The following is a 22,865-nucleotide window of genomic DNA, read 5'->3' on the forward strand; positions in this document are numbered from 1 at the left end:
CATGCCATGCTTTCCATGGCGTTTATATCAGGGACTTATTGCCCTGCAACTTATCCATGACACTATACCAGTCAGGTTGTCATGGCATTCTTACAGAAGTCATTTTCTCCAAAGCTGCGGTGCCTTTTTCCAAGGTTGGTTGTGTTTGATAGAGGAGTGTTAATTTTGGTTTCTCCCCCAAATTGTGTTTTGAGAGACAAGACTACTCACAGTAATGAGTCGGGGATGACCAAATCCCACATGTTGGGAATTATCCCCAAGCAAACCCTACATGCACATGGGAAAAGCTCTTCCAAAATCGAACTGAAAATAGAGCAGTGCATTATTAAATCCCTTGAGTGGGATTTTGGGCACCTGCAACTCTGGAATTTTAGTGTGAGGTCAAAATTTTCATGGCTTCATTAAATGCGCTAAAGTTTTAAAAAGAAAAAAAAAAATAGTGTTAGGTAGGTGATTTTTCATGGAACAGATGTTTAAATTAATAGTTTTTAGTGTTTAATGTGACCTTTGTTTGCAGTTAGTACCATTTGTGCAAGACGTGAACACACAGATACGCACCGACTCATGTTCCAGGTTTATTTTTTAAAAAATTAAGCTGCTGTCTCCTCACCCGTTTGGTTTCCAAAATCAATACTTAAGTAAAGTACCACTTGGACTTCTTCTTTTTTACATACAATTTCACATCAATGACGAAGATGATTTTACATGTAAAGTGTAGAGTTGAGTACATATATTTAAACAAAGCGCTCCATTGTTTCAGCTCATCAGACAGCCAAATGAAATATAATGTGTAAATCTGAACAAAGAAGAAAGGGGAAAAAAAAAAAAAATAAAAATCACAATGCGGTCTTCAGATGTCTCTTCATTGTGTTGTACTACATCCGTTTCCTCAGTGGAGTGATTATTAACTGTTGTGCTCAGACTACACATACACTCTATTCAATTTACAGCAAACCTGACAGAAAACAAAAAAAATCTCTGGGTTATATGAAGTTACTTGAAAATAAATAATTTGCTTATCATACAAATGACAGTAGTATTACATCCACGACACCCCGACCCATTCCTACCCCTCAGGGCTCAATATGTGCAAACTGCAAGGGTTTCTTAAAAAAAGGTAGCACTTTATGCAAAGACCATGGAGAACAAAAACGAGTGTTTTTAACATGAGCACTTCATTAGAGCGCAGCAAGTGTTCAACAGGTATGAAGTTAAAATGAAGTGGAGGAGATGTATGGCTGCATAAACCCTCCTCAGGCCAACCGTTTGGTAACAAGGACCTTAGTATTATTTTTCTAAAGTGAGGAATAAACTGATAAAAAACAGATGGTCCTTTGGTACTGAATGGCTGTTCTGATCTTAAATGGTACTGCCCTCATTTAAAAAAAAAAAAAAGTTCTCAAGTCTTTCACAGTAAAATACTGAGCTGGGATGTAAATATAATGCTAAGATGAAAATGTCCGGTTGAACAAACCTCTGTCAAAGTCACTTAGGAAAAATAGACACTGTTGATTGTTTTGTTTTTTTCATTCAAATCCGTCAAAAATAACAGAAAAAAACAAAACAAAAAAATCTAACTCTCCCATTAAAAAAAAACCCCATCTCCACTAACCCACAGTGTCCCCACAAAGATTTCTTCTTAGCATTTCCCGGTTGGTGTGAAAGACGGTAGAATCAAGTCCAAGTCCACACAGTTGCACAACAAACACCCAGGCAGAAAACAAAAACGGAGGAATGAGTGATTAGAACTTTGTTCCAAAAAGAATAATAATTAGAACAATGACTATGATGAAAAGGATCAAAATGACCAGCATCTTTCGGTTTTTCTTCTGATACTGTTCTGCCTGAAAAGAAAATAAGAATAATTTTACATAACACCATTCACTTTTAATGAATAAGTACAAATGGGGTCTTTTTACACCACAGGACAGAAAAAACATCTGGTCAACAGGCTCTAAAATTTCCTGAAACATTACATAACAAAACATCCAACAGCTTGTAGAACGACCTTTAGCAGCAACTTGGACGTAATCGTTTTCTGTATGACTCTATCAGTGTCTCACATAGATGTGGATCAATTTTGCTTCACTTTTCTTTGCAACGTTGTTTCAGTTCTTTGAGATTAGTAAGCCTGTCTCTGCACAGCTCTCTTTCAGTCAGGCTGAGGTCTGGACTGTGATTGTGTCATTGCAATACCTTGATTAGGATCGCTGTCCTGTTGTATAACCCAGTATAGGGCTGTTCGATATAACAATATATAGCGGATGACGACATTTTCATTTTACGCTATCGTTTGTTTCATGGTGTCGCAAAATAAACGTTTACGGCAATATTTTTTCATGGTTTTGATGGTCACTGTAGTGGCTATATTAATTTCTTAAAGTTCTCTCTTTCTCTTATATTTAATATAACCACACTACGGACGGACAAGCGCCTGTTTTTATGGGTTGTCGTTAGCAACAACGACGGTAAAACCATCGCGTGTCCGCTGGTTTAGTTTCCACATAAACCTTTGACAGTAAAGCTCAAGATCCTGTTGAGACTTTTCAAAATAAACTGAATCACATGAAAGAGTATGCAGAGTATTTATGGATGAGAAGCAAAAAAGAGCCGTCAGGTGCTAGAAAATAAACCTTGGACTCAAACGTTAGAACAGTTTTTTTCTCGCAGCACGCCGTGTAATAAATACTCACAAAGAAAACGGCGGCCGTTACAACTTATGTCTAAAAATATATAGTTTCATGCATCAGTTCAAACACTCAACTCCAGGTTGGACGATAGATGTCTTATATCGGGATATGAGATTTTGGTCTCATCGCACAGCCCTAACCCAGTATTAACCATACTTTAGCTGTTGGACAGATGACCTCACATTTGAGTCTAGAATACTTTGGCATACAGAAGAGTTCATGGTCAATTTAGTGCTTGCAAGGTGCCCAAATCCAGGACCTCTTCTCCATCGTGCTGACAGCTGGTATGAAGTGTTTGTGCCGCTATGCTGTGTTTGTTTTTTGCCATTATGGTCAAACATCTCCACCTTAGTCTGTCCAAAAGGACACTGACCCTCATTTGCTAACACTGTGTATATCACACACATGAATGTTTCAGGCACAAATCAATAGATTCATTTTTTTGTACTTTATAAATACATTTAGAAGTGCCTCTGAGCATGTGTATGAACAAATCACAGCTTGGCTTTCATAAGAAATTTAAACAAGTCTTTAAAATAATTTCTACTACTAATACCGCTACAAATAATTATAATACCTATTATTTCACTTTGGTCATTATTTACAGTTTTCATTCCATAAGCCAAAAAGTGTTTAGAATTACTTAAAAAAATGAAATTGCCTGAAAAAAAAAACAAGACACTAAATAAAGAAATTTAGTGTTTACCTTTTGTAACTGTTTCAATCCGTCTTCTGTTTTAACACAAGCCTGCTCCACATTGAAGTCGATTCTATCAAGAACGGTGCCCTGGAAGGACAAAAAGAGTGTTTTTTTGGTTTAAGGGAAGAAACTTGTAGAACGTGTTTGCAGTTTTGTAGCAAAACTCCTCACAAGTCTATGTATACTCTTCCTTAAAGATCAGTTCAAAGTCCATCCATCCATTCGCTACCGCTTATCCTTTTCAGGGTCGCGGGGGGTGCTGGAGCCTATCCCAGCTGTCATAGGGCGAGAGGCAGGGTACACCCTGGACAGGTCGCCAGTCTGTCGCAGGGCTAACACATAGGGACAGACAACCATTCACACTCACATTCACTCCTAGTGACAATTTAGATTAATCAATTAACCTATCCCCACATAACTTAAGATGTTAAAAATAACATCTTAAGTTATTTTGTTCAAATACTATTTATACAAACAAAAGTAATCTGAAAGCTCCTGCCGAATAGGATCAGAATGAGCTTAACTTAGCTCCTTTTTGTTATTAATGATTGATAAAACTGATCTTTTTTCCATTTTCACATGTGGCTGAAGCCTGTGTGTGCACGTTTTTCCTGTGGTAGCTCAGTGAATTTGCTTCAAATACCTGCTCCACCACCATTCCTGCCAAGTCCCGGAAAATCTCATTCAGATCTGAGATAGACTGCACTATCTGTCGGATCTCCCGCTCTCGTTCTTCAACCATGACTGTGTTCTGCTCCACCAGCATCAACTGATCGTCCGTGAACCCCTGAAAAATGACAGATTCAAGAACAAGGCTGAATATACAAATGTTATAGACTAGATGGACAGCAGCAGGGTAATGAGCTGTTTTTGTTTTATTCAGACCAATTTCCATTTCAATAACACAGAAGATTTTACAGTAGTGTAGTGTAGCCAATGTGTTGCATGGCCAACACACAGAGGCCGACAACCATTCCCACTCACATTCACACCTACAGTCAGTTTAGAGTCTCCAATATAACCAACAACATGCGCATCTTTTATAGAGACTCCACACAGAAATGGATGACTTTAAACCCAGGACCACCCATTTTATAAACAAAGCATTTATTTAATTCCTCCACTGAGGCCATTTCCTGTCTGTTAAGAAGTACCTAAACTCAATGTAACTATTTTTAGTACAAATTGGGAGTTAAATGTGTAAACATTGGTAGATGTACTGATTATTTTTTTGTTTTTTTAAATCTTAATGGTACTGATAGTCATGGATACTTCTGCTTTTGGTTCACTGTATACACAGAGCAGCTGTGTACACAGTGTCAGCATACATGCATTGTGTTCAGAGATGTAGGCCAACAACCACTGGATTTATCTCAATTACTGTGTTTTGTATTAAAATATCCTAAAACTCTGAACTGGTGACTTTATCTGAGCCAGAATCAATTTTAGAGCCTTCTTATTGACAAACGCATCAGGCATCCTGCCAGGAAACACCAATGAAAATAAGGAACACATAACCCAAAAAATAAAAAAACAACTCAGTCTGGTTTGCTGGACTGAGACGTGCTGATGGGTTTCTTTGATTTACTGCTTATAATGAAGAAACACTGTTAAAAAAGCTGTTATTTTTCTTAAACTGCTCATCATCTGGAAAAGGCGTTTGGTTTGTTTGTTATGATTATTTTGCACCTGTTTTACCGGTGTGTTCCATTTAAGCTTAAGAGCAGCTCTCTGTGGACACCCCAGCTCTAAACATGCCGTCCTCACCTTGTCATATAGAGCTAAATCTTCATCCTCTTCCATTAAGGGCCCCGAGTCAAAAAAGTGCTTTGATCTCTCCTCTCGATTCTTCATACCTGTCAGACAAGCCAATGGCACAATGCTTAGACGGCATTAAAACATCATGAGGACAAAAATACTTAATAACAGTTAAAAAACCCAAACATGTAACATGCCATGCAGTCCTTACGTTTTAGATAGCTGGACTGTGTGTGCCTAAAATTGGTTGATAGCTCCTGCAGGCTCTGTGCCAGAGAGGAGACCACATTTCTCAAGAGTCGCTCCTCCTGCTCTGTGCAGTGACCACAGCGAGACTGCAAACCAGTCACGGCTCGCTGGCATCGATGGAACATCTGCAAAAACAACGACTCTATTTGTTTCATTTCTAAATTCACTTCAGGCTCCATACTAGAGCGTGCTCTCACATAAATACTTATGTTCAAATAAAAACAACAGCTAAAACATATCCACGCAGATTTTCAGCTGAAAGAAAAGAATCAGCATTTCACGTCTAAAAATAGGCAGCATACATATGCACAGTGCTGCTAAATTATCTCACCTGCGTGATCTCCTGAGTTGTGATTTCTATGGCGTGCTCTTCTTCGCTGCTGTCATCCAGTGTGGGACGATTCATGTGCTTGTCATGAAGCAAGGCCAGTTCCTTCATCTTCTGCTGGATCCTTGTGATTTCATACTGGATCTGAAGACAAAATGTATTAATTTATTTGCTGAATTTCACTTTAAAGAGACACTGAAGTAGCTGCAAATTTCTACTACAGTTTCAGTTTACCTCATCTACTCCATCTACCCATTTGGGGGGCAGTTTCTTGGTGACCCCAATCGCGGCTTCGGGATCCAAACTGATCCCTGAAACCAGGGCCATCCGATCATCGGCCAACTTAAAGACACAAGAGGATCCATTAAAACGTTTTACGTGATAGAGGGTGAAGATGACGGTGTTCCGTCTTTTAGTAAGAGAAATGACAGTACCTCATCAAGTTCCTAATATGATTGGCAGATATCAGAGCGGTCCCATCCAACCGAAAACAAGCAAAAGGAGAAAAAAAGGGGAAAAAAAGGAATAGAAAGTGAGGCCCATGAAATATAAATATCCATCCACTCCCACTGTTAAATTACTTTGAATTAGGAATAATAATCACTGTAAAAGAGGCTGTTGACATTCATTGTACATTCAGTGTACAGTTAAACTAAATATAGAAAAATATCATCCAGAAACCTTTTTCCAAATCATTTTACTTTAAATCAAATGATTACAAGGAGGAAACAGTGTGAGAACAGAGAGAGCAGAAACCTGTGAGTCTAAGAAAAGGAAAATGAGTTTAAGAGTTTTAGATTAAATAGAGTTCATTGTTAGTTGCTTTGTCTTCTTCAGTGATTGATTTGTCAGTAAAAAAGCGAGAGGCGACTTGGTCTGCTGCCTTCTTATTTCAAACCTGAGTGTTCAGCCAGCAGCAAAATGTTCTTCGTTTCTAACAGCTAATGCAATTTTAGACGCAGCTCTAAGCAACTTAATGGTCCTGCTGCAACAAAGCAACTAAAAACCACCAGAGCCAAATATTCTAACAGCTTCAACGTGACGGCTTGATAACGGCCGACTGGTCTAATCAGTTTAGCCCCTCATAATTTTAATGACCAAGCCTGTGAGACATTTAAATCAACTGTGTTTATCCCCTATATCGATGATAACACGACGCCAGTGTCAAACAAACGTTTGTTACAGTACAAGAAGGAGACTGAACCTGCACTTCACACTTCTACCTGTACTTTTTAGCCATTTCAGACATAAGATAAAGTGGTTGGAGCAGTTTCATTGAAGAAGAGACTAAACAATTTGAACAGATATTGAGAAGATGCTCATTCGGGCACAAGAGATCGTTTGTAAATCCAGAATTTCGATTCTGTTCCAAGATTTCACTCATTTCTTTACTGTTCTTCACTGGCAGCTAATATCCTGCTAGGTAAAACACTCATTACAACATTTTCACTGTGAATAGTTAACAGGGAACTAAATCTATCTGAGAAGAGATGATGGACACAGAGATAAAGTCAAAAAAAAGGTGTGCAGGCATGCAGAGGAGGTAGGGTTGGGATGGGAACCGTTCCAGTTGAGAACCACTATCAAATTTTCTATTCCCCTGGAATCTTGTGCCTCAGAGCTTAACAATGCCTTTCATTAATGCTGACATGTTTTTCTGACAGCTGACAGCAAAGTCATTGGGCTGGAGTGTTTCCATTAGTCTGTTTCTACACTGTGCTTGGACTCAAGAGATTTTTCAAGCAGAAAATTAATAAGGAATGAATATATAATAAGAATCAATGATGGAATTGGTATCAATTTTTTTTTAATCAGTGTATGACCCAACACATGTGGGGAGTGTAACTATCCAAAGCCAAATTTCTGGGCTCTTTTACACCAGCTGTTCTGTAGATGAAGCAAAATGCCAAGAACCGACTGAGTAATCTTTTTTTTTTGTTTTGGTTCTTGGAAGGAAAAATAACAGACAGTGTATGACTAGCTCATGTGCCCTATTAGGCATGAATCACCCTCCCAAAAAGTGAAGCCACAGCAATGCTTCTATCTTCCTCACTCTGAGCTTGCTCGCTGTTGATCCTGATCTAAACCCAAACAGGACACTCTTACAGAGAGGTAGTGTTGTTCCAGGAGCCACAGCCATTTAAAGGGCTCCACTCTGTAGATGTGCCTGAAGAAATCACTTGTGTTACTGAGGATACGTCCACACGTACACGGGTATTTTTGAAAACGGAGATTTTCCGTTTTCGTTTTAAAAAAATAATCCCATCCACACGTAAACGCAGAAATGAAGAAAAACGCTGCTAGGAACATGCCAAAGCAACAGGTGGCGATATATTCCTAACGTGTAGAAATGTTGGCCAATCAGAAGTCTAGAAGCCTCGGCGGGAAATAGTAAACAAAGAAGGAGCATAGAAGCAGAACCGAGTTGTATGTGTGGACGGACAGGAGCTGTGTGTGTATATGTAAGCTTTTAAACACTGCAGAGAGTACAAGTAACAGTGTTGTAGAAATTCATTTCACCGAAACAATAATGTGGCGCACAGTGTGACGTCAAATGCAAAAACTGAGTTTTCGAAAATATCCACCCTGGCAGGCGTTTTTAGAAATCTCCGTTTTTAGTGACCGAAAACGCCGTTTACGTGTGGACGAAAGGCGCAAACGCATAGAAAAATCTGCGTTTTCAAAAATACCCGGGTACGTGTGGAGAGATCGGCATTTTGTTATTTCCCCAAACAAATGCAGAATGTGTTAACCTTAAAAGTTCATGATCTCTGGGCTTCCAGCGGGAAGAAACTAATCTACACCAGCGTGCAGGTAGCGCGATAAAATGTTCACAGCAGAGTGTGAATATTCACGTGTGGCATACACCTGCCCGCTTGAAGAAGCTTCAAAAGTGTGTCAGGGAAAGTAATAACTTTTGTACTGTGGTGGAGTTTAACCTAAAAATATAAGTAGGTCATGGCAGGATTTTAATTTCTTTCTTTTTGTTTTTTTCTGCATCAACATTAAATTCAGTGTTTTATCACTGCTAGTAAAAAAAAAACAAACAAAAAAAAACATGCCAGCATTTAATGTTTTAGCTCTCCAGCAATAAGCTCCATGCAGCGACTGCTGTTTTTTAGAAAAAAGAAACTAAATCATTATTCAGTGTCACGGAAATCACTATCAGAAAGAACAGCTCTGCTATAGAGGAACATATAAATATATTCTTCTTGTATCGTGATTACTAAAAAGCTCGCTTGTTTTTCATTATATCTGCATTATATAGACAAAAGTATCTGGCCACATTTCTTAATCATTGCTTTTATGTGCTTTGGCCCGGAACTCTTACTCTTAGGGAAATCTGAATGCCCCAGCTTATCAGTAATTGGAAAAATCCAAGTTGGAAGCTTGGAATTGTGCAGCGTGGTAAAGTTCATTTTCTGTTTCAGTAGGATTGTGCCCTAGTGCACAAAGCATGGTTGGATGAGTTTGGTGAGAAAGAACTTCACTCGTCCACCAACACAGAGCACACTGAACTAGAAGAGAGACTGCAAGCAACCAACATCAGCCTCGGACGGCACAAGTGGCCTTGTGTTTAAATGGGCAAAAAAATCCACGTGTTAAAATGGAAAAGTGTGGCGAACAATTTAGAATGGGGTGTTATAACAGCTACTGTGACATGCGGGTGGCCCAGTCCATATAATTTAACAATTAAAGGATAGGTAGTATTTCTTAGTGACAAACAGTTTCCATGAAGCTTTACGAGCATTTTCATTGCCTTTGCCTTTCAAATTATTGTATTTATTTTTAATAACTGCAGAAGAGAATCAGCTACACTCTAGATCAGTTACAGGTCACGACTCTGTATGATGCGGGCTTTTGAAAGGCCACAGCAGGGTTTTTTTTTTGTTTGTTTTTTTACAGTGAGGCACACGAGAGGATGCGAAGAAAATGAAATCAACCATAACCCTCAGTTAACCTTGACCTAAATATGTATATAAAATATATGTTCTTGTCATTAAAAAACGGGCGGTTATAGACATTTAACTAGCTAAAAGCATGCCTGCAACACTTCTTCATCCTCCATCATCACATCACTGTGAACCACTGAAACACTAACGTCGTGGAGGTCATCCAGGATAATAACTAACAGCAGCTACAGCTATCACACACCTGGATCTAGCTAACAGGGATCGGTGACTGGCTATACGCAAACACACACAGTAAAATGTCAAAACGATGCAGACCACTCACCGCAGCATTGCTACGTGTACTCAGACGGGGGTCGTATGTACTCACTTGCTCAGCCAATATCTGCCGGTTTTGGATTGCATTGTTCCGCATTAACAAGAAGGCATCTGTCAGACGCCTAGTGGCCATGACTGCCTTGCGTGATAATCTAAATTAACAAGGGGGCAGAGTGCGGATCGAAAGATCCTTTATTAAATTGAGCCAACTGCCTCTGACCAGCTGCTAACACGGCGCTAGCTTTAGCTTTGCTTTGCCTGCGATGAATGGTGAGAAAAACTCGCGATGCAGCGCCTACAGCGGGAGACACACGGCCTGAATCATGTTGATCCGCTAAGCCGCTCTAATACTGAGGTAAAGAAAACTAAACATGACCGAGATTTTCTGGTGAAATGTCCGCTTTAGCGTCAGACTGGTAACGTTACTCCGCTTTAGGTAGCTACGGAAGTAGGAGAACGTAAACATCTGCGTGAAGCAATTCTTCTTCTGCTCATTAACTGCGCTATCATCTGTAACGGAAGTGACTCTTCGCCACCTACCGCTTCAGCTGAGAACATCAGACAGAAGCGTTTCCAGGGCGGTACCAGAAGGGCCAAAACCTGTTAGGGAAATTGGAAATAAAAACCAAACAAAAGCACTTGAAAACTGGTTGTAAATTCAGTGAGTTTACATTAGAATACATAACAGCCTAGTTGTAACATAGCGGCCTCCTTGAAACACAAGGTTTAACAGTGTTATACCGGGCTCATTGAAGACATAACAAAGAAGAGACAAACAAATTAGAAATTTTTACTAAGCCAATTTATTAATCATAGCCTGAGAGAAGATGAATATAAGAAAGCTAGGTGCTAACCTATAGACTTAAAATAGGAAAAACTATGAATCAGAATCAGAATACTTTATTGATCCCTGGGGGAAACACAATGACACAATGAAAAGAACACGAAGTTAGCTGCCTGAAAGGCACCAGCCTTCCGAGGCGAGGAGAGCCTTCTTGGAAGGAAAACAGCTTATATATGCCATGTTCCAGGCACCTTGGAACTTGAATGTCAGGAATCTCAGGAATTAATGTCACTCCCAAGTTAGCAGTTTTCAGAAATAGTAAGGAAAAACAGGATTTGTTTTGGTGTTAGCAAGGTAGAGTCATTCAGGTATCAGCAGCATTATACTGCAGCATACTTGGATAGAGCCAGGACAATGCCAGGACAATGCTCGACATATGACAAATACACAATACTGGCAGTACAGATTAAACGTTTTACAGTTTTACAACTATTTACTTTCATCTTTCATCTTGGATTGTTAAATTAGGCTTGCTAAGGCTGCTCTGACTTTCCAAGTAGGAAATCCAAGTTGTTGGTGTTCAAGCTTCAAAAATCTAGAAACGTTTTATTTTCTATCCAGAATACAAGCAACATAGAAAATGGGGTGCTACACCTCCTTATCCAGCTTTCAAAAACAAGAATTGGGTGCACAAATTTAAATTTAGTTTGGCTTTTCCCTTATCCACACATTAGGCAATTTTTTAAGGCAGTTTCTAAATGTCTCTAAAGTCTTTCCCCCCACATACTCATTTCAAATTGAGCTTCTTTTTTTTTAGACTGAAAAGGAGAAATACTGGAAATGTGCTTATGTGGAGATTTACATATGTTTATACAGAATAGAGTGTTCTGCGTCACGATGCTACCAAGGAATAGATTTTCCTCAGTTTGCAAACCTGAAAAGAACCACGCAACTTTATTTTGCTGGCTTTCATGAGGGCACCTGTTTAATTCATCCTGAGGTACCATGAGTGTCTGTACCAACCTTTGAGTCAATCAGAGCAGGACTGATATTTCAGAATGGAATAATTATTGTCAAGTACTCCTTTACAGAGCACATTGTGAAAAACGCTTGAGATTTCTTTATAAATTGTGTAATAACTTGTGTAATTTGTTTTTCCTGTCTTACTGTTTAGAATAATTTCAGCAGTATCTGCAGTACATGTAGCAGAATAGCATCAACCAATCACATGGTGGTGGCGAGGCATCTTCACTAAATAACTAGCACTGTGAAATTCATTGCTAGAACGTAAAATCAATGCCTCTGTCATCTTTTCAATATAACTTTAACAAACTGTATAAATATAATAAATATAAATATATACACTTATATACTCACCCATTCACTGCACTACTGCTCTTTTAAACAAATATGTAATCATGCATTCACATGGCAACAACTCAATACACTTAGGTATCCAGACATGGTAAGGTCAAAATTTGGTGTAAATAATCTGAAAGCATGGATCCAGCCTTATGTATAAGGATTTTATTATTCTCTAAATATTGGCATTGACTCAAAAACCCACTGGTAACACCAACGAAAAAAGAACACAATTGAAGCCAAGGACATTTAACAGTTAAACAGCTGTCCCCCTCAATAAAAAGATCTCTCGACCCCATCGTCTGTCTGTGGCATAATGTCTACATGTGAGAGTCAACAGTCACGTTTTGCACCAGAAGTCCCGACTTACGATAAAAAGTCATGTTTTGCACCAGAAGTCATAATTTACGACAAAAAGTCAAAAGAACATTCAGGGTGGAAAACCAGTATACTGTGAAGAGTCCACGCACAAGTGGGACTAAACTAAAAAACGACACGTGAAAGCCGCTTCACCGGTTCGTACTCTGAGTTTTCATTCATTCGCACCTGTTCATGCATTCCGCTACATTCCAGCGTCCAGGCTGAGAGCCGCAGTGTTTAGATAATTGTGTTGACCTGTTGTAAGGGCACAATAGCGCTAACGAGTGTGCGCGCGTGCGCCTTTCTGTGCGTGCACGCGCTAGGCGGTGCCACTATCTGTAATTATGTCGCTAAAAGCTCCTCCTCCGCCCATTCTTAATCCCTTATCCGCTAATACCGCAGTAGACATTCACCCACAACCACCAGCTGCCATCAAACAGCATAGCAGCGGTGTGTGCTGCTGGAGAAGCTACGAGAGACTTTATTCGCTTCTATTTCCCCCCATCCTCCGTCCCAGGAGAGAGAGTCAAGGTAAGAAGCCTGTTAGAGTTCACGAGCCCTCCTCCTTCTGTCCGAGCACATGTGCAGCACTTCGAGAGCCGAACAAGTTAAAATATTATGTAAATGTGTGTCTTTGTGTGTGGTGTGTGTGTGTGTGTCAGCCAGGCTGACATCCTGGCTTCACATTATAATCCTGTTTGACGGATGCCCCCTTTTAAAAGGGGTCTTAATTGCTGCTTTGCTCATTAAACTGATGGGAAGTTAAAAAGTGGTTTTAGCCGGACAGGTACACCTGCACAACCAGAAAATCTACAGGCCAGTGTTACATCTACTCCTCCGCTTCTCTGCTGCTGGCAGCTCGTCAGTAGTCACAATCTGGAGCTCTTGATGTTATTGCTTGTTACTCCTCAGCTCCATGTTTACAGGATGATACAATCTGATTTTCACTACTCTTTCCTTAAAATCAGCAGTGGTCAGTGAAGCAATGTTGTTTTAATAGCAAGTTTTTAGATTGGTATCCGTTAAGAAAAGTATGCTCTGTTCATTAGTGGCAGTCCCAGGAATGGAGGCAAACCAGTTCTGCTGACACAAAACACAGAACATGACGTAAAACATGTTACATGTATGGCTGCCTCCTAGTTTCTGCAGTCTCCCTGGCCAGGTTAGTGCTTTATCTGGGTGTTATTGACACCTCTGTGAATGTCCAGTCACTGTTCCCTCATTGTTCAGGGAGCAGACCAGGATGGCCTCCTCTGATGATACAGAAGGGTCTCTGACTCCTGTGGATTTTATCCAGCTGCAGCACTACATGGAAGGTAAGTTTCCATTTTCTACATTGTTTTTTAACCTGTAAGTAAAGTAAACTGGAACAATAATCGTAATAATAATAAAGTTGACACGTTTATTACAGATTAAAAATGTATATACAAATCCCTTTACACCAAGCACTTGATGCACACAAGATACACTGTTGTGTTTGTATCAAAGGCATAAAACTAAAGCAATGAGTGATTACTGAGACCAAAGACGACAGCGTCCAGGACAGAATATAAAAACAATGCGTGCATTCAAACTGTAATTAGAGCCACGTAAGTCTCAAGTGCATTCTCACTAACAAAATGCAGTGTAACTCAATACTCTGGCAAATTTCTCTGTTAAATTAATAAAGCAGCAGTAGCTCAATATGCCATTTATTTCACAGTGTCAGTTTATGACTGTAAATGTATTTTTTAAAAACTCCATCCATGTACACTGAATTCAGGCTTTCACCTTTCTGAGGATGAACTGGCCAGATGTGTTATGATAGCTCCGCTCTCGATCTGTGTAATCTAACACTAACACTAACACTCTTCTTGGCTGCACAGACACTGGAAACCACATCACACATTTACAAAAAAGTGTAATTTTTACTTTACTTTACACTTTTGTTTCACTCCTTTTTAATGAATTAAACATCTGAGCACTGGATAATGTCAGAATAAATATCGGAAGTCTTCAGAACGATTTATGAAGGCAGTGAAAAAAAAAGCAAGATAAGTGGAGACGGGAGTGTCGCAGGCAAAGTCCAACAAAAATATGAAAAGTTAACTTTGTAGATCCTAACCTGCAACACATGTGCACTCTGCTCCTGCATGTAGGCGGAAACATTTCAGTTAAAAGTGCAGTCGGTATCACTGCCTTACTTTAATGCTACTCATTCAGCAGCCACCCAAAATCACAAGCGGCAACTCCCAAACATAAGTGCATGCTGCCCCTTCGCTGGGGCTGGGGCGAACGCAGAATTACATGCACGTGTTGACAAAAAAGTGTGTGCTAAAGGGCTGAAAATAATCCACTGTCCACTCAAAGGCTTTAGAAGAAATGAAATGGGTCTGTAGGCTTTTAGTGTTTGCACGCTGGATAATGGATGAATGGATAATTACACTTGCTCCTCTCCAGACCTGGGAAAGGTAGTGTGTGCATTACCTCACACTGCAAGGCCCAAACCCAGATTTAATGACTGACAGTCACAGTGTATCCACATCTACAGCTACGTTTTGACCTCTCTGATCTTCTCCCTGCAGAGAGCAATTTGAGGGTGAAAGATGTGATTAAGGAGTTTCATCCAGGCGGTCGATTCTCTCAGCACAGCTTTGGAGAGGTAACTTTTTTAGGCAATCATATACTATATTTCCTGTGTCAAATGTTCCTAATACTCTACTTATTACAAACAAATCAAACATGAATTTATTCATTTGTATTATTAGTTGTAAAAGTTTGTTTTACCTCTATTTTTAACAATGTGCTTGATTAAAAACACACACGGTCTTTTTAGGAAGCTTTCTACCACTTTTTTATGACATTTTCTAAAAATCGTAGTCAGACTGTTGCTCTGAATGTAAATGTTTTATCCTTTTGTCTCATTTGGAAATAACTTCAGCTTCTCTCTTTAGTGCGTCGATGCCGAGGGCTTCTGTCTCTTTCTCAAGACCTACTTAGAAGTGGAGGACTTCCCTGCAGATTTCTGCCAGCGGCTTTTTCGTTATTTCCAAAACGTGGAGCAAAACGGCTCCTCGAAGAGCCCTCAGCCCAAAGAAGGTAAAGACTTTTTATATTCTGACTTTGTTGTCCTTTAACAAAACTGTGCAGCACAGAGTTTGGGGGAAAGATGTTCTTTGCACTCCTATTCAGTCCTGGATATGGCTGGAAACGCTGCACAAAACTCCCAGAAAACTATCAAAAGAAAGACTGATCTGCTAAGGTAGTATTTTTTCAGTGACCACCTGTTTGTGTGCTTATTATTTTTTTCATATCTTGCTGTCCGGTCACAGTAATGACGCTGAAGGCCGAGCTTTGCAGATTAGTGCACCTGGTCCAGCAACAAAACTATGATAAAATACTTACTTTGATATTCCACCAATTTTCATCTGCTGCTTTTTTAAAAAAAAAAAACCTCACTAAATCTGAGGACTGTGTTCGTTTCTTGTTTTTCAGGTGGAGTCTTTCTTCGTGATGTGTCCTGTTACTTCTCAGTGTTGGAGAAAGAACAGCCGCGGGAGAAGCTCGAATGTTAGTTTGACTTATCTTTTGATCATATTGGGAGTTTTTATTGTAGTTGCAGCTGCATTTAATCCACATTTATTGCTGAAAATGTCTTAAAATTGAGGATATGCAACTGTAAAACCCACGGTTAGCTAACTGACTAACTGACTTTGTTTGGTTCTAGTTACATTCAAACTTTACGACAAAGATGGCAACGGACTCCTGGACAGCTCCGTAAGTTACTCAAAATTACTGACAAGGGGATAGATATAGATCTATGTGTATAGTGTAAAAAAACCTGTTGATTCATGTTGAAAAAATTAAGGTACTGAAATTCAACTCTCTAGAGTTAGACTTATATCTCTACATGTGGACTCAGTTTTGGCCAAATCTTCGCATATATAACTTCTCTGGCTGTAGCATATATAATGTTTTAATTTTGCAATGTTTTAAGTGCATTGCACTTGGCGCCTCGCTGACTGTCTTAGATTACTTTTGCGCGCTAGTTTGGATGGATACAGTTGCACCCAATCTCACCAGAACTCTTTTGTCTCTCTTTCAGGAAGTGGATCGTATAATCACTCAAATGATGCGTGCCGCTGATTATCTGGGCTGGGACGTGACTGAACTCAGACCAGTATGAGTCTTTTTTTCTGTTTGTTTCTTCTTCTTATTCTGCATGGCTTTTGAACTTTTTTGTTTACCAGCCCACTTAAAGTGTGGCACCTGAAAACACAGGCTGAGGGTGTGACAGAAGATTCGTATAAATTACTGGTGTTTTGTGATGGAACAGGTGCTCAAAGACATGATGACAGCGATTGATGTGGATGATAGTGGCACCGTCACTCTGGAGGAGTGGCTGAAGGGAGGCATGAACAATGCACCTTTACTTGTTCTGCTGGGGCTGAAGGTGAAAAAAAAACATTTTATACAATCCTTCCTTTCTTTGTTAAACTGCCTTGACTTAACTAAAAGATCTGACCAACTGCTGTTATTTTCTCTTATTCCCAAAAGATGACGGAAAAGGATGGGCAGCACATATGGACGATGAAGCATTTTAACAAGCCAACCTACTGCAGCGTGTGTGAGAGCATGCTGCTCGGCCTTGGGAAGCAAGGACTCAGCTGCAACTGTAAGAGCTCACAACTGCCACCAGGGGGAAGCCAAGCTCCTCTTACACTGTATAAATGAACTGGTGGAGACGTGCATTTTACAGTGACACCTGTACACTCTGCTTTCTGTCAGCATCGCTGCAGTTTCTGATATTAAATGTTAAGAACCTTTCTCACCCACTGCATTTTCTCCTTCTAGGCTGCAAGTACATCGTCCACAGCCAGTGTGCCAACAAGAATCCCGAGCCCTGCGCTCGTACCTTTGTCAAATCTAAACAGGAAATTGGTGTAAGGAACACAATGATTGCTTTTAATTTCCCTTTGGTTTATGTATATTTCTGCTTTTAGATATCCGGTTACATTTACAACAGCACTTACGTTTTATGCAAAATGCTATTTTCAGTGCGTTTATGGGGATATAGTCGCATCTTCTCTCTTCACCTGTTCTCTTTTTAAAAACCAAACGGCAATGGCCACAAGCACATTAAGAACAGGGAACATTAGAGTGCATTAGTCAGTAAGTGCAGCCTCTGTTTTTTTCACTGTTTTTAAAAAAAATGAGGATTACTGCCTGCACAATCTGCTCTGTACATCTGTTAAACGTCCCACTTTTGCACAAGCACAGATAGTGGCCTGGTCACTTTCTTTCCTGCAGCAGCAGACACAGTAAAAAAAAAATCAGTAATGAGCTGCTGTGGGAGGTGGAACTGGTTTGTTTTTATTCGATCTGCCAGTTCAGTTCAATCATGAAGCCAGAAATCTGCAGCTATTTTCCACAGCTGCTTAGGAGCAGGGTGTATTCTGTACTGAGTCCTTTAAAGTCAGCTATAACATAATTTTTCCTGCAGCCATGCAGGGATGGGTTGCCACATAAGTCGGCTCGAACAAACCAGCATGAATGAATGAATGAATATGTGAACATAGCGCTACCCATCCCTGCTGTCAAATTAGTTGTTTTTTCCAGATTTCAAAAAAGAAAAAAAGTGATCCCAGTGATTTCTTCTGTGATGTTTATACACTAGATTAAAGCAGGTAGGCTCTTTGGTTCACCCGCATCTGCTGGTTGAACTTATCCACCTTTAAAACTGAGTATTCACTTTCTGTAAATATTCATGACTCACAATGTGAAAACAATACCAGACAACGTTGCCGCTGGTGCTAAGTGGCAGTTTGTGCATAATGCCTGTTTCGTGCCTCCTCTGCATCTCAGATACCAGCTCATGACTGGATCAGAGCTGATTGCGGTGCCAGCAAGTGTGATGTCTGCAATAAGAAGATCAAAACTTTGGCCGGGAAGCGCTGCGTGTGGTGCCAGGAGTTGGTGAGTACGTTAGTGAATACAGAGATTGCATGTGATCGGGCCTGCTTAGTATCATATCACTGTGGAATCGGAGGTAGAGTGGGGTCCTCCACCAACTGGGTGGCTACCAGCTGGCTCCTCCAGTCAGTATGTCGAAGTATGATGACTCCATTGGACCGCGAGAGTGTGTGTGTGCACTCAGGCATGGAAAACGGTGCTTGTATAAATGTGTGTAATTGGCTGAAAAGTATTGCTCTGTCTATATAGCTGAATGAGTAAGAACAGATTACCATTTTTAATTTACTGAGTATTGTTTTGTTTTTTTAAGCGTCACGATGAATGTGTTTTGCGTGGCTTATCGAACTGTGACTGCGGGCCGCTGAAAGATCATATACTGCCTCCGTGGGCCATTTACGCTGTCTCAAAGGTAAAATGACTCTAAATTACTCTATGAATGTAGATTTTTAGGCCATCTGTCTGTGAGCTGGTCACTAAGTTTTTGTTTCTGGCAGGAGGAGGACACCAGCCTGTTGAATGTCACTCTTGATGGCCACATCCTGCAGGTCTCCCAATATCAAATCTCACTAAATAAACTGAACTTAGAGCCACCAGAGCTATTATATGTATATAAAACATATAACTCAATGTCTGTGTATTTTGCAGATGATTTACATAATCTAATGGATCCTAATCTGTGGGATTTTTTCAGATTGTTCCTGTTCCTCGTACCCACCCTCTGCTGGTGTTTGTAAACCCAAAAAGTGGAGGAAAACAAGGCGAACGGTAGGCAGCACAGTCCTATGGGATCAGAAGTTTCACGCTCCATACTAAAAAATCTGACATTTTGGAGATGCTTGCTTCCATATCAATACATAGGATAATACTGTGTCATTGGCAGTTTATAACAGCTTTTGCTTTGTCTTTGCAGAGTGCTCAGGAAGTTTCAGTACCTGTTGAATCCACGCCAAGTATACAATCTGTCTGATGGAGGCCCTGCTCCAGGGTACAGCAGTGCACATTAAACACATTATAGGACTCTATAGGATTTCAAATGCACATGTCATTTGAGTATATTTATGTTAATGCTGACTCTGTCTTTCAGTCTGCACTTCTTTCGTAATCTGTGCGACTACAGGATCTTGGTGTGTGGAGGAGACGGCACCGTTGGGTGGCTTCTGGATGCTTTAGGTAATGCGTGTCCTGCTGAGTTTCAGACAGCAGGTTGAGCTAACCGTCTGAAGCACTAAATAACATCTCTTGTGATTTTAGACAAAGAAAACCTCCAGGTGAATCCTTCTGTAGCTGTGCTGCCTCTGGGCACTGGGAATGACCTGGCTCGCTGCCTACGCTGGGGAGGAGGTAACAACAATCAAAACAGGAACTTTAATGAAAGTGTCAGATGTCAGTTACATATTTAAGCTGTTTCTATCATAATCCCATGAAAGGATACGACGGGTCAGATTTGAAAGAAATCATGAAAGAGATTGAAGGGAGTGAGTTGGTCCCCATGGACCGCTGGAGTATCCAAGTGATACCGAATGACCCTCATGAGGCAGGAGACCCTGTGCCCAATGAGATCATTAACAACTACTTTTCCATTGGAGTGGTGAGTCACGAACTCTACAGGGAGTTTACGCATTCATCAGAAAAATGAATGCATTGCATGAAATATGATTCATGATCGTTTTTCATGTGATTGCACTTTCATCCTTGTGTGCAGGATGCTTCTATTGCTCATCGTTTCCACTCCATGAGAGAGAAACATCCCCAGAGGTTCAACAGCAGGTACGAATTTATGTTAGCAGTCTGAACCTTTTCTCATAAGAGGTGTAACAGAGCTCAGTCTACTTTTTTATTTGTGTGTTTGTTTTTGGTCAAATTCTTGTTCTCTGTCGTTTTAAGAATGAAGAACAAACTTAAGTATTTTGAATTTGCCACTTCGGAGACCCTCTCATCGTCCTGTAAGAGGCTGAAGGACTGTCTAACGATTGAGGTCGGAATTTCTGCGACAGTCAGGCTGTTTTACCAGAACTATGCATATTTGTGAATAATGCTGAAATGTTTTTATTTTGTTTTGTTTTGTATTTGCAACACCAGTGCTGCGGAAAACCTCTGGACCTGACTCGTGTCTCTCTAGAGGGCATAGCTGTCCTCAACATACCCAGCATGCACGGAGGCTCCAACCTCTGGGGTGAGTCTAAGAAGTCTGATGGCGTGGCAGGGCTGGAGCAGAGTGAGGTTATCACTGACCCTGAAGCTCTGAAAATAGTTTCCCAAGGTGAGACTCAGCTGTTTACACTCCTGAATCCTCACATATCATTGTCATAGATTGTAGTCCTGATTTGACATTTACAAACACGGTTAAATTACTCTGCTTTTTAACAACTCCTCAGATATAAGCGATAAACGATTGGAGGTGGTCGGGCTTGAAGGGGTTATAGAGATGGGACAAATCTATACTGGGCTGAAGAGCGCTGGGCACAGACTGGCACAGACCTCCCAGATTACCATTAGGTTGTGAACTTTACCTACTAAACAACAGGAATATTTTTCAGTACCATACAGTGTGTGTATATGTAGTGTAGTATAATTACACATTGCTGTTATTGCTCCCTATGTGCAGGACATCTAAAGCATTTCCAATGCAGATCGATGGTGAGCCCTGGATGCAGCCTCCTTGTACTGTAAGCATTATTAAATAATATGATGAGGGGGAAGAGAAGAGACAACGGCAACATAATGCAATCTAAAACATTTATAAATGTCTTTTGATCAGAAATTGAATCATGTTACTTCTACAGCAAGTATAACCAGAATTGATTGTGATTAATATAACTTAAAAGAGATACTTGAAGCAATTTGGAGGTGAAGTCCAAGTGTCCATCTTTACTGACCAGCAGACATTAACACAAGATCATTGGCTCTCACTTAGAACTGAGTGGCAGCGCTACTTTCAGACCACCTCACAATTGTTATGTGGGTAAGACAGAAAGAGGCAATCATGTGCAAGTATTATGGGGATGTTCCAAACTGTTTCCTTTTTGGAGACATGTTTTGGATTTTGTGGGCCAATATTTGAAGTGCAATTTGCCCTGTTCACAAAAAAGACTGTGTCCCCTTGGGGACAGGGGTGTCCTAGCACAGCTGGATAAGTCTGTAATGAGAGTATTAATGATTGGTTTAGTGACTTCTGCTAAAATGTAGACAGTTAAAGAGCAATGGGAATGGTTTCTGTGCGTTCATATCCAAAGACAAATTAAAAAATAACTTGATATGAGCCACATAGTATCTACTGACAGCTGGGCAAATGAATAGTTACCCAGCAACAAGGAAGGATCTCTGTGGCTAACCTAAACTAACCTAAATTGCATCTTTTATGAATTTTAGATCCACATAACTCACAAGAACCAAGCTAGCATGCTAATGGCTCCACCTACCAAACCATCCAGCTTCTTTCACCTCAAATAGAGTTGTGGCTCCTACGTCCTCTGGCCCTCTGAGGATCACTGCAGCTCACCAGCGTTGGATTGAGTGTGTAACCATGTGTTGTCATTGTTTACTTCCTTTGCCCCCAGTTCCTGACATCATTTTAAGATACTGCTTTCATAGAGAGATGCCACACTGACAAACCAATATCAAAAGTGCAAACTTGACAAGTTTGACTGCTGCTTTTGTGTGCCAATTTTCATGCAATGCATTATGTTTCTATAGATAAAGGATCAGAGCACATTGTGTACCCACAGTATAAGCACAAGGAACATGCATGTACTAGCTGTATTTTATGTTGTGATGTTTTGTTGTGCTAAATCATATTTACAGTAGTATCTGTACTTCCTTGTGCAGCTTGTGACAAAAAGCAGTTCACCAAATAAACTGTCCTGTGTGTTGACATGTATTTCATTGCCAGTGTTCATCCAGTTGAGAGACAATAAGATAGATAAGAAGATATTCACGTGAATGTTTTGTCTGTTTCTTAGAGAACTGTTGATAGAATAATGCAAGGAACTCTTGATTGAATGTAACTGAATATGTGTTTTTGGGGTTTTTTGAGTTATGAAAGTCATAAAGAGAGAGGCATTCAATACAGCCCTCCCATATTTAACGAGTTTAATGGCAGCAGCATTCCACTGTGTCTAATACGCCCGGTGTACATACCTGAAATCATATTTAATGTTAGCTTCTTTACCAATTTTGTCCTGTAACCTCACTTTGTCAATTTAATTCTTTGTGTCAACACTTTTATTAGACTCCTTCGCACTGAAAAAGCTTCTCAAACACAGACATGACTGATGAGGTCATGCTAACGTTGGGTGGAAGCTAGCCAAAGTATTCTACTTTGTGATTGAATGAATAAAGTTTAAAGCTAAGATATTGTTTCGGCAATGTGTTTTCAACTTTCAGTAGTCTTGTGTTGGATATTGAATGTACTTGTTTACACTTGTAATGTGCTTGTACTGGGCTGCAAACACTT

General features: G+C 40.1%; 2 protein-coding genes across 6 annotated transcripts; one reads left to right on the forward strand and one right to left on the reverse strand.

Annotated features, from left to right (window-relative positions):
* Positions 1–130: 130 nt before the first annotated feature.
* Positions 131–10,461, reverse strand: stx16 (syntaxin 16). Of its 4 annotated transcripts, none has more exons than XM_005924749.2 (9): positions 9,962–10,461; positions 6,160–6,171; positions 5,960–6,067; positions 5,729–5,869; positions 5,360–5,522; positions 5,158–5,246; positions 4,034–4,177; positions 3,397–3,477; positions 131–1,844 (listed from the first exon to the last, which is right to left on the reverse strand). In XM_005924749.2, exons 1-9 carry the CDS (start codon positions 10,085–10,087, stop codon positions 1,743–1,745), a joined length of 966 nt encoding a protein of 321 aa, XP_005924811.1. In that variant the 5' UTR covers positions 10,088–10,461; the 3' UTR covers positions 131–1,742. The 4 variants fall into 4 exon arrangements, with proteins under 4 accessions (XP_005924811.1, XP_005924813.1, XP_005924814.1 ...); XM_005924751.3 differs by having other exon boundaries at positions 10,007–10,460; XM_005924752.2 differs by lacking the exon at positions 6,160–6,171 and having other exon boundaries at positions 10,007–10,461.
* Positions 10,462–12,708: 2,247 nt separating this feature from the next.
* dgkab (diacylglycerol kinase, alpha b) lies at positions 12,709–22,763 on the forward strand. Of its 2 annotated transcripts, XM_005924753.3 has the most exons (25): positions 12,709–12,991; positions 13,510–13,622; positions 13,691–13,776; positions 15,025–15,101; positions 15,394–15,538; positions 15,935–16,009; positions 16,167–16,216; positions 16,545–16,619; positions 16,776–16,892; positions 16,997–17,114; positions 17,294–17,382; positions 18,305–18,415; positions 18,723–18,821; positions 18,907–18,957; positions 19,104–19,177; positions 19,323–19,397; positions 19,497–19,582; positions 19,664–19,753; positions 19,840–20,000; positions 20,115–20,179; positions 20,297–20,387; positions 20,492–20,672; positions 20,788–20,908; positions 21,018–21,078; positions 21,782–22,763. In XM_005924753.3, exons 2-25 carry the CDS (start codon positions 13,582–13,584, stop codon positions 21,860–21,862), a joined length of 2,220 nt encoding a protein of 739 aa, XP_005924815.1. In that variant the 5' UTR covers positions 12,709–12,991; positions 13,510–13,581; the 3' UTR covers positions 21,863–22,763. The 2 variants fall into 2 exon arrangements, with proteins under 2 accessions (XP_005924815.1, XP_005924818.1); XM_005924756.3 differs by lacking the exon at positions 13,510–13,622 and having other exon boundaries at positions 12,710–12,991.
* Positions 22,764–22,865: the final 102 nt, after the last annotated feature.

The sequence above is a fragment of the Haplochromis burtoni genome, unplaced genomic scaffold, assembly GCF_018398535.1.
Source record: "Haplochromis burtoni strain Fernald_Lab_line unplaced genomic scaffold, NCSU_Asbu1 Contig_79, whole genome shotgun sequence".
Lineage (NCBI taxonomy): Eukaryota > Metazoa > Chordata > Actinopteri > Cichliformes > Cichlidae > Haplochromis > Haplochromis burtoni.